This window comes from Diabrotica virgifera, chromosome 2 (assembly GCF_917563875.1).
Source record: "Diabrotica virgifera virgifera chromosome 2, PGI_DIABVI_V3a".
Taxonomy (NCBI): domain Eukaryota; kingdom Metazoa; phylum Arthropoda; class Insecta; order Coleoptera; family Chrysomelidae; genus Diabrotica; species Diabrotica virgifera.
In genome coordinates, this window is record NC_065444.1 from 69,852,936 (window position 1) to 69,865,792 (window position 12,857).

The 12,857-nt window shown below is 32.5% G+C and overlaps 2 protein-coding genes across 3 annotated transcripts in view; both read left to right on the forward strand.

Moving 5' to 3' along the window:
• The window catches only part of LOC114340339 (telomere length regulation protein TEL2 homolog), a 65,000-nt gene extending 58,286 nt beyond the window's left edge, over positions 1 to 6,714 (forward strand). For both annotated transcript variants that reach the window (XM_028291079.2, XM_028291080.2), the window contains 2 exons: positions 1,559 to 2,062; positions 3,895 to 6,714. In XM_028291079.2, coding sequence (XP_028146880.1) covers positions 1,559 to 2,062; positions 3,895 to 6,647 — 3,257 coding nt within the window. In that variant the 3' untranslated portion in view covers positions 6,648 to 6,714. The remainder of the gene's footprint in view (positions 1 to 1,558; positions 2,063 to 3,894) is intronic.
• Positions 6,715 to 7,145: 431 nt separating this feature from the next.
• On the forward strand, positions 7,146 to 11,827 carry LOC114340342 (telomere length regulation protein TEL2 homolog). The gene is given in 2 exon segments (XM_028291083.2): positions 7,146 to 7,740; positions 7,742 to 11,827. Coding segments are annotated over 2 exon segments (648 nt in total). The 5' UTR covers positions 7,146 to 7,237; the 3' UTR covers positions 7,887 to 11,827.
• The last annotated feature ends 1,030 nt before the right edge of the window (positions 11,828 to 12,857 follow it).

The window sequence follows — 12,857 nt, forward strand, 5'->3', positions numbered from 1 at the left end:
CCACTGCTTCATTGAAAACAAACTCAGAATAGATGTTAAATATTATAGGTCTGGATTCCGCGTATGAAAAAAAAGTTGATTAATAGCAAGCTGAAAATTTGTTAATAGCTTAAGGGTGTCTAGTCGGACAAACTTTGATATATGGGAACATTGGAACAGGGGAAGTTTTAATTGTGGACAGGTTAAAAATTTGGAACGGTCAGACCACGAAAACGGCACATGTATTTTGTCCGACAGAACAGACTTAAACTCTCCGAACAGAGATTAAACTTTCATGCAAAAATCAGACTGCTATTTATCACCAAATGGACGTTTTAATGAGTGGAACATGTAGAATATGTCAAATGACAGGAATTATGACAGGTGATAAATAACAGTCTGATTTTTTCATGAGAGTTTAATCTCTGTTCGGAGAGTTTAAGTCTGTTCTGTCGGACAAAATAAATGTGCCGTTTTCGTGGTCTGGCCGTTCCAAATTTTTAACCTGTTCCACAATTAAAACTGCCTCTGTTCCAGTGTTCCCATATATCAAAGTTTATCCGACTAGACACCCTTAAGCTATTAACAAATTTTCAGTTTGCTATTAATCAACTTTTTTTTCATACGCGGGATCCAGACCTATTAGTGGGGACAAAATGCAGCCCTGCCTTATTCCTCTTCGTATTTGAAGTTCTTCAGAAGTGTCCCGGCCAATATTGATGTTTGCACGTTGGTGCCAGTAAAGATTTTTAATAATGCGTAAGTCTTTATTATCAATACCCACCTGCTGCGGAATGACAATCATTTCAGTATGTTTTACTCGATCAAAGGCCTGCTCAAAGTCAATTCTTATTTTTATTGTGTTTAATATTTCGTATTTTTTGCCCATTTCTCGCAATACTTCTGTGTTCGTTTTCTTCTGTGTCCATACTATACTGAGCATCCTTATGTAACCCCACATTTCTAATGACTGTAGCTTATTTATGTGTTCTTGCTTCAATGTCCAGCCCAGCTTTCAAGTCCAAATTGCAGTATCGAGAACATGTAGCATCTCCAAGTTCTTACTCTCAGTTCTAATCTAAGGTCTTTGTTGCAGATAATTGTTTTCATTTTTACAAACGCTATTTCTAACCTGGTCCTTATTTCTGGTGTTTGATCTTTATTTTCTGAAATCCAGGTTCCTAGGTATTTGTCTTTATCAACCATTTCTATACGGTACATTTCCCAAATGTATGTTTGTTTATATATTTGTTTTCTTAGTTATTATCATGTATTTGGTCTTTTTTGTATTCATTTTTAGTCCATATTCTTGTTTGTTTTGATTAGTAGTAATTTGAGTTGTTCAGCAGAGCTTGCCATAATCACGGTGTCATCTACATCTTTTGTTGTTAATAGATCTTCCGTTATAATTCCTTCGTTTTGAGGTAGTAATGCTTCCTCAAACATGGCTTCACTAGATACATTAAATAATAGTAATGGAGACATAATACATCCCTGCCTAACACCTCTCCCGATTTCAATTTCTGGACTGAGTTTATTTATTTACTTTAATCTTAAATATGTATTTGTATTTTTGCAGGAAGTAACTTGCTAAACGATGACTTTGACCCCAGAGCTAACGAACCACCAAACGACGTCAAGGTATCGTCTGAATTCGGAGATTTTGAGACTGCTTTTGGAGGATCTACGGATTCTCCCCAAAAAGAAGATAATTTCGCCGATTTCAGCTCCGCCTTCTCTAAACCACCAAGCCAAAACGCATCACAATACTCTGCTATACCAAATTTGCTGGGAACCACTCCGGACTCAACTCCCGCATTAAATAATTCTAATTTACTCCTCGGTAACTCTCCTCCCCAAAATTTGTTAGCAGGACCTCCTTCCAATTTCGGTGCTAGTACCTTTGCGCCCGTTTCGAATTTGCCTCCAACTCCAGCTCCGATGTCCACTCCACAAAGCAATAGTGATTTATTAGGCGATTTAGACTTTGGATCTCTCAGTATGGAACCTACTCCAATTAATGTTCAGAGTAACAATAATTATGGATTGCTAGCAAACAACACTAACGACTTTATGAGCGCAGGTGAGAGACTTTTATGTATTTAAATAAAGACCCATCGTTTTATTATTTTTGTACAAATGTTTTCGACCGTACTGTGTTAAATTTTAGTTTTGAATATCGGCAATTCGGTTTTAGGAAATGAAACTCTATTTTTTATATCTCAATATTTCGTCACACTTTTTGTGACGAAAATATAGTTTATTAAAAGTTGTAATAAGATACACACGTATTTTTTATTGCTCTGCGAAAGTATAACTCCAAGTATTAATTTGCAAGTGAAAGTACACAGCAAAAAGTCTAATTATAAATCCTAATCATTAACACCACTTAAATACAAGACATAAATTTGATTTTAACAGTGTAAAAATCATAGAACAAATTAACATTATAAAAAACGACTGTTCCTTGAGATGGTACACATTAACAAAACTTTCGAACCTATAAATTATAAGACCGACACTAACCATCTGAGTAATATTTACTGTAATATTCTAAATAATACATAACATTTAAAAATTTCCCAAAGTTTAAAAATACAAACAAATTATTCAATTTATCTTCCAATATTAATCTATATTAATTCTTATTCAATTTCTAAAAACTACCAATCTTACACTAACTCACTATGTACCATTATTAGATTTTATAGATCAATTTATCATACTTCAGGTCCTTTCTATTTTTTCTACTATCAGTGTTACCGTTCAACCGTAAAATTTCGAAAATACTTCTTTCTCTGGTTTACTTTGACCAATTCACTAAAAAATGTACAAATTAGACAACATTCTATTAAAATAAAATGTATTGCAGTTACCATAACTCCCAAATATGAGTTTTCAGAAATCATATATGGGGTGAAATTTTTCTATGAACAAAACGAACTAATTTTTTTAAAACCGAACCTGATCTTTTTCCAGTTTGAATAAATCACTTGATTAGGCGGTGGTAGTATACCGTTTGACTAAAATATGAGACACATCGAACGTAACGTTCAAAAGTTATGACGAATAGAATTTTCAGTCAAAATTCATAACTCGCCCTGAATATTATTAAACAATACGAATAAAAATATGAGGAAGGAGTAATATCGTATTATGCAATACGAACTCCATATTATGAGGAAGGAGTATGTAGAGTTCCTCATGACTCACCTTGTATAATATAAGTTATGTGGATATAGTTATATAGTGATGAGCGCGCTAATATCCGGCAAAATAATGCAAAAGATGGAAAACATAATACATTGTGAAATAAAGAGAGATGAAACTAGTAGATGTGGAAATTATCGATATAAACGTATAAACTCTGTGGCTTTGCGCTAAAAGGGCCAATATCAATATTTTACTTTTTTGTACAGCTTTATTTAAAATTTAATATTGACAAAACAAAACACATTATGTGACTTGGTGTTAAAATGGCAAATGTCATTTTTTTGCGTTTTGTTTTGTCAATATTAAATTTTAAATAAAGCTGTACAAAAAAGTAAAATATTGATATTTGCCCTTTTAGTACCAAGCCACAGAATTAACATTACATTACATTACATAGTTTCCCACCTTTAGACGTCTGTGACAGGAGTATTTTATAAAATTCTACTGTCACTGTTATATCGATAATTTCCACCTTTACTAATTTCATCTCTTTTTACTTCACAATATATTATACGTTTTCCATCTTTTGCATTATTTTGCCGGTTATTAGCGCGCTCATCACTTTATAAATAATAGTTGTGCGCCTACTGCAATTATATAAATGTTATACCAAATTACGTTAAATAAGACATTTTCTTTCTTATATTGTACAAAATTTTCCGGGTTAATATTTGGGAAACTCATTGAGATTTCCCGTTGCAGATTCGGAGCAAAAGAAAACCGAAGGAGTGTTCAAAAAACAGTTGATTGCTAGCTCTCAGAGACCAAGAAAAACCAAAATAGAAAAGGAACTCGTGCACAGACTATCCAGCTTTGTTGCAAATTCAAAAGAAAATCCCAGATTGGCAACCCAGGATCAAGTAGATGGCGTATTACAAGAAATCGAAGAGATTCACAAACTACTGCCTGGACCTTTGACGGTGCAAAGATTGTTAGAGGTGGACGCAGATGCTTTTAGTGAAAGTGTTGAAGCTCCATACGTGGCCTTTTTGGAAGCCTTTATCAATTACTTTGATAGAAATTTTCCATTTAGAGACGGAAAGCTGTACGAGCCTATAAAAACTTTGTTGTCAGTTGAAGACCATCGATTTTTTAATCTTAACTTTAAAATATTTGCCAGATCATTAGCCATCAAGGAAAAGGAGGCTGTTGTTAAATTGCTGTTGGTAATTTTGGATTCTGAAGGTTTTTTCGATTTTATTTTCCGGCATTCTTTAATACTCGATTTAGAAAATTTCAGGAAAGAGGAGAATTTTGATAACTGGAAAAATTTTGTTAATCTTGTGATTTCACTGCCCAATAGAGTTTCCAACACGTTAGAGGGACGCACTCCCAGATTTTTTGTTATTAAAAACTATATCAACTACTTGCTATGGACGTTTTTGAAAAATTTGGAGTTTATTTCAGAAATGATCACCAGGGAACCCCAAACCGAAAAAAATATTAATTTTGACAATATGTCGACCTTTTTGAGTAAAGTAGTGATCGATTTTAATGAGAATTGTACCTCTGACGGAATTAAGTTATTTATAGAAGTAATAGCGATATTAACAAATAAACAGTCGTCTAAAACGCACATTTACCATCGCGTAGTGAACAATATTTTTAAAAATCTAAATCGTTCTGCTGTATACATTTTATCTAAAATGCTGTTCCTAAATATAGATCCAGAAAAATATTTAATTAAGAACATTCTTAGTAAAGATTTAATCAAAAATGAAACGTGGAAATTTGTTTTGTGTACAAAAATACCACTGCTCACTCATTTTCAGAAAGAATACAAAAATTTGATTGTAAATTTAACTGTATATATCAGTAGCAGTGATCATTTTCTTGTAGTAAAACTATTACTGGACCTAATAACAGTTTGGGCGGACAAGTCAGCTGTTAATCGTACTAGTATTGAACAACAGGTGTTCATAGCTCAGTTTATAGTGTATCTTCTAAATTCGATTCAAAATATAGGTTTGAGTGAGCACGAAATGTCCAAAATAAAGGAAAAGGTGTTTTCTGGGATACCTATCCACTTAGAATCTAACGTGGAAGTTGTCAGATCCTGCGGCATGAAAATAGGCGAGATTGCTCTAAATTTCTTAACCAAAGAAAGCAAGACTGATCCCGAAGCTGAGCTGAAGTTCGATTATGATAGTTTAAGTGAAGAGAGCAAGAATATTGTCAACAATTTGCAATCCATTTGGGACACTGATATCCAACGTTACTTTAAGACAAAAAACGAATTCGAAAAGACTGTGAATGATCTTCTAGAACAATTATCAAATAAAGAAGATAAAGAAATAGAATATATCCCTCCAGAACGAAGATTTCGAAATAAATCAAAACTAGAAGAGCCTAAAAACGAAATTACTATATCTAAATATAAAACTGACAGTAGGATTAAGATTATCGACAGTACAGATTTTCAATTAGACTCTGATGATGACTTAGAGCCCTACGATTTGTCGAACGATGTTAAAGTTAACAAAAAGAACCCTCCTGCATACCTGAGGGATCTGAGAGAAGGTTTACTAGAGACTGAAGACGGTGAAGCTTTCACCTTGAGCCTGCAGGAATGTGAAAAACTAGTTTCTGCTCAATTACCTGATGATGATGCCAGTATAGGTCTGGAAATTTTGGAAATATTAATATCTCTAGAACCGAAATTCTATTTAGAGAATTTTGATGAATTAGTCTTTCAAAGTAGTGTCACCATAACGACAGTCTACCCTTCATATTATGCTGAATATTTGTGCAAGCAGGTTCACGCAGAAGTAGGGACGTATTCGATTTCTAGAAGAGTGTTCATGTTGAATGTGTTGAGACAAGCCGCGAGGAATCTGTCAGAAATCAAAATTCAGGAAGAACCACCCAAAAAGAAATCCAAAATGAAGCAAGATGTAGAGAATGCTGAAGAAATTATAAGGAAACGATTAGAAAGTAAAACGAGATACTTTAGTAAGCACAAAATTATCAAAAAGGAACAGGTAAATAAGTTTACTGAAGCAGCTGGGTATTTTTTCTTTCCTCTTTTATACGGCTATACACAAAACAAGATGTTGTCGCAAGATTCCCAAACCGACAGCGATTTTGTGTTTTTGATATACTTCATAGAAACCTTAGCTGTAGTAATGTGTGCTTCTCGAAATTGCCCCGTAGCCCCTCGTATGGCCAAAGAGATCTTTCACTTTTCTTGGTTTTTGAGGTTCCATAAGGAGGTCAAAGTGCGTATGGCCGTTTTGAGCCTCATCGCTTCTGCTGTTATGAACGTTCCTCAGAGTATTTTAGTTAGAGATTTCATCAACGAGTTGTTTGAAATCCGTCTGTGGTTGTCAGATCTGTTAGGTCCTAATGTTGCTAAAGGGGAACCGAATTCGGAATGTCGGAATTTGGCAGCTTGTACGATCGTTCTTATAGAAGGAGTTCTTAAAGTTGACACAGATAACGAGGAGACCGTTTAGTATGTTTGTTGTATAAATCAGTTAGATGCAAGCCATTCACGCCACGGTTCTTATTTAATTCGTGATTTTCAAAACTTTCAGTTCATTTTTAATCTTCGTGATGCGCGTATCTATGACGAATCGTATCATCATGACAATTGTTACCTTATCTGGAGCCTAAAAACGAAATTACTATATCTAAATATAAAACTGACATTAGGATTAAGATTATCGACAGTACAGAATTTCAATTGGACTCTGACGATGATTTAGAGCCCTACGATTTGTCGAACGATGTTAAGGTTAACAAAAAGAACCATCCTACACATTTAAGTGATCTGAGAGAAGGTTTGTTAGAGACTGAAGACGGTGAAGCTTTTAACTTGAGCCTGCAGGCATGTGAAAAACTAGTTTCTACTCAATTACCTGAGTACCAGTATAGGTCTGGAAATTTTGGAAATATTAATATCTCTAGAACCGAAATTCTATTTAGAGAATTTTGATGAATTAATCTTTCAAAGTATTGTCACCATAACAACAGTCTACCCCTCATATTATGCTGAATATTTGTGCAAGCAGTAGGGACGTACTCGATTTCTCGAAGAGTGTTCATGTTGAACGTTTTGAGGCAAGCCGCGAGGAATCTGTCACAAATCAAAATTCAGGAAGAACCAGCCAAAAAGAAATCAAAAATTAAGCAAGACGTAGAAAATGTTAAAGAAATTATAAGGAAACGATTAGAAAGTAAAACGAGATACTTTAGTAAGCGCAAAATTATCAAAAAGGAACAGGTAAATAAGTTTACTGAAGCAGCTGGCTATTTTTTCTTTCCTCTTTTATACGGCTATACACAAAACAAGATGTCGCAAGATTCCCAAACCGACAGCGATTTTGTGTTTTTGATACACTTCATAGAAACGTTAGCTGTAGTAATGTGTGCTTCTCGAAATTGCCCCGTAGCCCCTCGTATGGCCAAAGAGATCTTTCACTTTTCTTGGTTTTTGAGGTTCCATAAGGAGGTCAAAGTGCGCATGGCCGTTTTGAGCCTCATCGCTTCTGCTGTTATGAACGTTCCTCAGAGTATTTTAGTTAGAGATTTCATCAACGAGTTGTTTGATTCGTCTGTGGTTGTCAGATCTGTTAAGTCCTAATATTGCTAAGGGGGAACCCAATTCGGAATGTCGGAATTTGGCAGCTTGTACGATCGTTCTTATAGAAGGAGTTCTTAAAGTGGACACAGATAACGAGGAGACCGTTTAGTATGTTTGTTGTATATTAAACTGCTCGTCAAAAGTTAGGGATATAGAAAATTCTGCTGATTTTCATAGTTGATTTTTTCGCGAACAGACGGATTCCGCTATTTTTTTTTATTTTAGCCTTTTCTTTAGTATTTACACAGTTGTGCAAAGGTTTACTCAAACTTATTTTTTGTACTTATACCGGGTGGAAGAAAAAAATATGTTTTTCTTGTGTTAAGTTTGAGACACTCTGTAGGGAGAACGAGGTACAAATGTGAGTATAAATCAGAATAATATTGTAGTCTTATGTTTTGTGAACATGCTGTTGTTTGAATGTCCCTGATATCTTTAGAAACAAAAAAATAGTCGGTTTTGTAATTTAACATGTGTTTTAACCGAAACAAAAGTTTGAGACACCTTGTAGGGAGAAAAAAGGCACAAAGGTGAGTATACCCCGATATTATGTTGTCTCATATTTTTTGCATATTTTATTTTTTAATTGCTCTGATATCTTTAATAACAAAGAAACTAGACGGTATTACTCTTTAATATGTTTTTCTATGTTTCACATGTGTAATGTGACGCATGTCGTCAGTTAAAACACATATTAAAGAGTAATATCGTCTAGTTTCTTTGTTATTAAAAATATCAGAGAAATTAAAAAAAAAATAAAATATTCACAAAATATGAGAATACAACAAAATATCGAAGTATACTCACCTTTGTGCCTTTTTCTCCCTACAAGGTGTCTCAAACTTTTGTTTCGGTTAAAACACATGTTAAATTACAAAATCGCCTTTTTTTATTTCTAAAGATATCAGGTACATTCAAAAAACAAAATGTTCACAAAACATAAGACTACAATACGATTTCGATATATTATACTCCCATTTGTACCTCGTCCTCCCTACAGGGCGTCTCAAACTTAACATAAGAAAAACATTTCTTTTCTTCCACCCGGTATAAGTATAAAAAAAAGTTTGAGTAAACTTTTGCATAACTGTGTAAATACTAAAGAAAAGTCTAAAATAATAAAAAAATTAGCGGAATCCATTAATCTGTTCACGAAAAAATCTATAAAAATTCAGCAGAATTTTCTACAGCGTGTCTACTTAAGTTGGAAACATATGGGAAACTTTTTTATTATTAATTTTACGAAAAAAAGTTATTCTTTATAAAAAGTTTTGCATGCCCGAAAACCTACGATTCAATCATCAGATATCAAATTTTCTCAATATTATACGAGGTATGTCAAAAAATATGAATTTCGGTCAAGGATAAAGTACCTTTATTTCTCTCAATATCGAAAACTCTTAGGATAAAAAGTTGTTTGGAATTAAAAACTAAGATCAAATATGCAATTACATGCTTCTAATTGGAAAAAAAAAATTTCTCAAAGTTATGGATACCCAACATCGTTTTTAATTATTACAAATATGATAACTCGTTTATTATTCATTTTATGAAAAAAAGTTATACTTCATAAAAAGCTTTGAAGGGTCCAAAATCTAAGACACAATCATGATATATCAACTTTTATTAATTTTATACGAGGTGTGTCAAAAAATATGAAATTCGCTCAAGATTATAGTACCTTTATATTTCACAATATTTCAATTAGAAGGATGTTATTGCATATCGAAACATAGTTTTTAATTCTAAACAACTTTTTTAATAACCGTTTTCAATATTGTGAAAAATAAAGGTACTTTACTCTTGAGTGAAATTCATATTTTTTGACATACCTCGTATAAAATTAATAAAATGTGATATCTGATGGTTGCATCTTCGGCCTTAGGACATACAGAGCTTTTTATAAATAATACCTTTTTTTCGTAAAAGTAATAATAAAAGAGTTATCGTATGTGTAATAAATAACAACGAAGTTAGTATCAATAAATTTGAGAAAAATTTGGAAAATATTTTTTTACAAATTAGAACCATGTAATTGCATATTTGATCTTAGTTTATATTTCCAAACAACTTTTCATAATAAGAATTTTCGATATTGGGAGAAATAAAGGTACTTTACTCTTGAACGAAGTTTATATTTTTTGACATACCTCGTACAATATTGAGAAAATTTGATATCTGATGATTGAATCTTAGGTTTTGGAGCATGCAGAACTTTTTATAAAGAATAACTTTTTTTTCGTAAAATGCATAACAAAAAAGTTTTCCATATGTTTCCAACTTAAGTAGACACGCTGTATATCCCTAACTTTTGACGAGCAGTTTATATCGGTTAGCTACAAGCCATTAACGCCACGGTCTTTATTTAATTCGTTATTTTCAAAACTTTCCGTTCATTTTTTTTATCTTCTTCTTGATGCACCTTATCGTGACGAATGTTGGCGATTATCATGACAATTTTTATCTTATTATATGGAACTGCGCGAAAAGACTGCACAGTTGTGTTTAACCGGGTTTTGAGATTCTTTAACTATTTGTTCCTCTTCCTGGACTTCTCTCTACAAATATTTTTCCTTGCAGGATAGTTTGTAGGAGGGCATATCTGGATTCATTTCACATAATTTCGAATAATAAAATAACAATTTTAGGAGATATTTAATAAGGCTTATCGTAGGTATTCTTCGCATTTTTTGGTTTTTAATTTTTTTTGAAATTGCAATAAACTCAAACTTCAACCATTCCGTTGGTATTTCTCCAGAGTTGTATATGGTGTTGAGTATCTTTGTGGTTATTGATATTGACTCGTTGTCCATTAATTTAAGTAGTTCTTCTTGTATATTATCGAGACCTGCTGCTTTACCATCCTTTAGCTGTCTTTTTTCAGAATAATCTTCTTGCTATTTTTGGTCCATCATTTACCTCTTCTTTTAGCTCAAAGGCGTTATCTCTTTGGCTTCAAACAATTTCTCTAGGTATTCTTTCCACGTTACTTTACTCTGTTTGTCCAAGATGACGTTTCCGTCAGAATCAATTAGATTTCCTTTTTGTCTCCGTCTTAGTCCACCTTTGAGTTCTTTAACTTTCCTACATACATTGTAACTATCGTACTTGTGACTATTGTGTCTCAATTTCTTCGTATTTTTCATGTTTGTTTGTTTATTACTTACTTATTTTTTTTCGTAGTCTTTGTATTCTGTGAATTTAAGTTAGCCTAACAATACCTAACCTAGACGAAAAACTCTTACCATAAAACAGAAAAATCTGTTTTTCGTACAAATTATGAATTTGTTTTTCAATGTAGCCTCACTTTAGTTCAGTATGCCTTTTCTATAATAAGAGAATTCTTTTAGTGCGGTAAAGTTTTAAAAGCTGTTCAAATTATCTCCCTTCCTGTAACCAAAAACATTTTCAGACACAAATTTGTTAAAATTTTGGAAAAGGTTAGAGTCAGAATGATCCTAATCTGAATAATAGGTTATGCTTCAAGATTTAGTTAGATCATTTTTTTACTTAGCAAACTGCCCTATTTTCTTCCTCATTTGTAACTCACTTGATGGAAGAAGATTTCGGTTGTGTTATATTTATTACTTGTTAAATCATTGATACTTAATTAACTTCCCCTGGAGCCTACGTCATCTGTGAACATATTTTGTTCCTGTCGATTTTTTTCAGTGCCTTCACTTTCATCTTTGTAACTGTTTCGATTTTTTCCGACGATTTTGAAGATGTACGCTTTTTCTTGTAGTGCAATTTGCTTCATTTGTCGTTTCACGACCTTATCCTGGTAGCAATTGACAAACTAAATAAACAAAAATCAATCATAAAATTGTTATGCTCTGTTATGATTATGATAATGATCTATTACAAGATTTCTAAGAATCTAAAAAGTTTCCTGTATGTAATTTTAACAAACGAAAATAGTAATTTTATTGTTTCTTACTAGATATTAGGATTTAAAAATAAGTTTACTTGTATTTGTAGATGTTCTAGTAGTTTGTTAAGTTTCTCATGACTTTTTTGTATTTGTAGACAATAAACATTTTTTTATTAGTTTATTTTTTCTTTACAATAATAAAGACATTATAAATCGATATTTATACTTCAAAGATAAAATAATGACAAATTTAATATGATTCTGAAACTATTTTTGTGACATTTCGATGTTACAGAGCATCAAGATCACAGCCAACAAATAATGAACTAACGAAGAGGCACCAAGGAAGAATTGTAACTAAAATAAAAAAAAATAAAAAAAAATAAGGCACCTTGTCAAAATGGTAGGCGGGTTTCTAAAAGAAAAATTAATGTCTGGCAAAAAAGAAACGAAGAAAACAGATGGCAACAAAAGATAAATAGTTAAATGAATTCGACTGTTACTTGATGGAAATTCTTCATTTTACCTAACAATAAAAGACCGAAAACTTTTGTTTTCAATACAAAATTTATTAAGTTAATGTCACTACAGCTTTTTCGGCAAAGTGCATTTTTCGAGTGATGTATTTTACTGTGTCTACTACTTGAAACTCTTCATTTAAAGAATGATTATGATCTAGAATCTAGAAGGTGAGGTGCGTACGTAGAATCTGTTTTTCTATTATTAAAAGCCCTCTTGTGTTCTGCTAAGGGTTTGTCAAAGGTTCTGCCAATTTGACCGATACAAGTTTTTGGACAGTCATCACATGTCAGTTTGTATACACCACTCTATAATTGATTTTTATTTTGGCTCTTATTGTTCTTAATGTATTAAGAACAATAAGAATATAAACATAATATTTAAATCATAAAAGTGATGGTAATATTTGTATAGTCGTATCTAAATAAAAAAAAGTTGGTAGCTTATTAATTATATTTTTACAGGTTCTGTGCTAACTCCTACTTCAATTCAACCACTCCAACCAATGTCTTCCACAACCAATAATAACAATACAGACAAACCGACAATAAATAAAAATTTACCAGTCGGTAGCACGTGGAAAAATTCCGGTAATATCAACATAGACTTGGACAATTTACTAACCAATAAACCAAAAACAGGTAAATATAATATGTAATACACATCTACTGTAAAAAAATTGGAGGC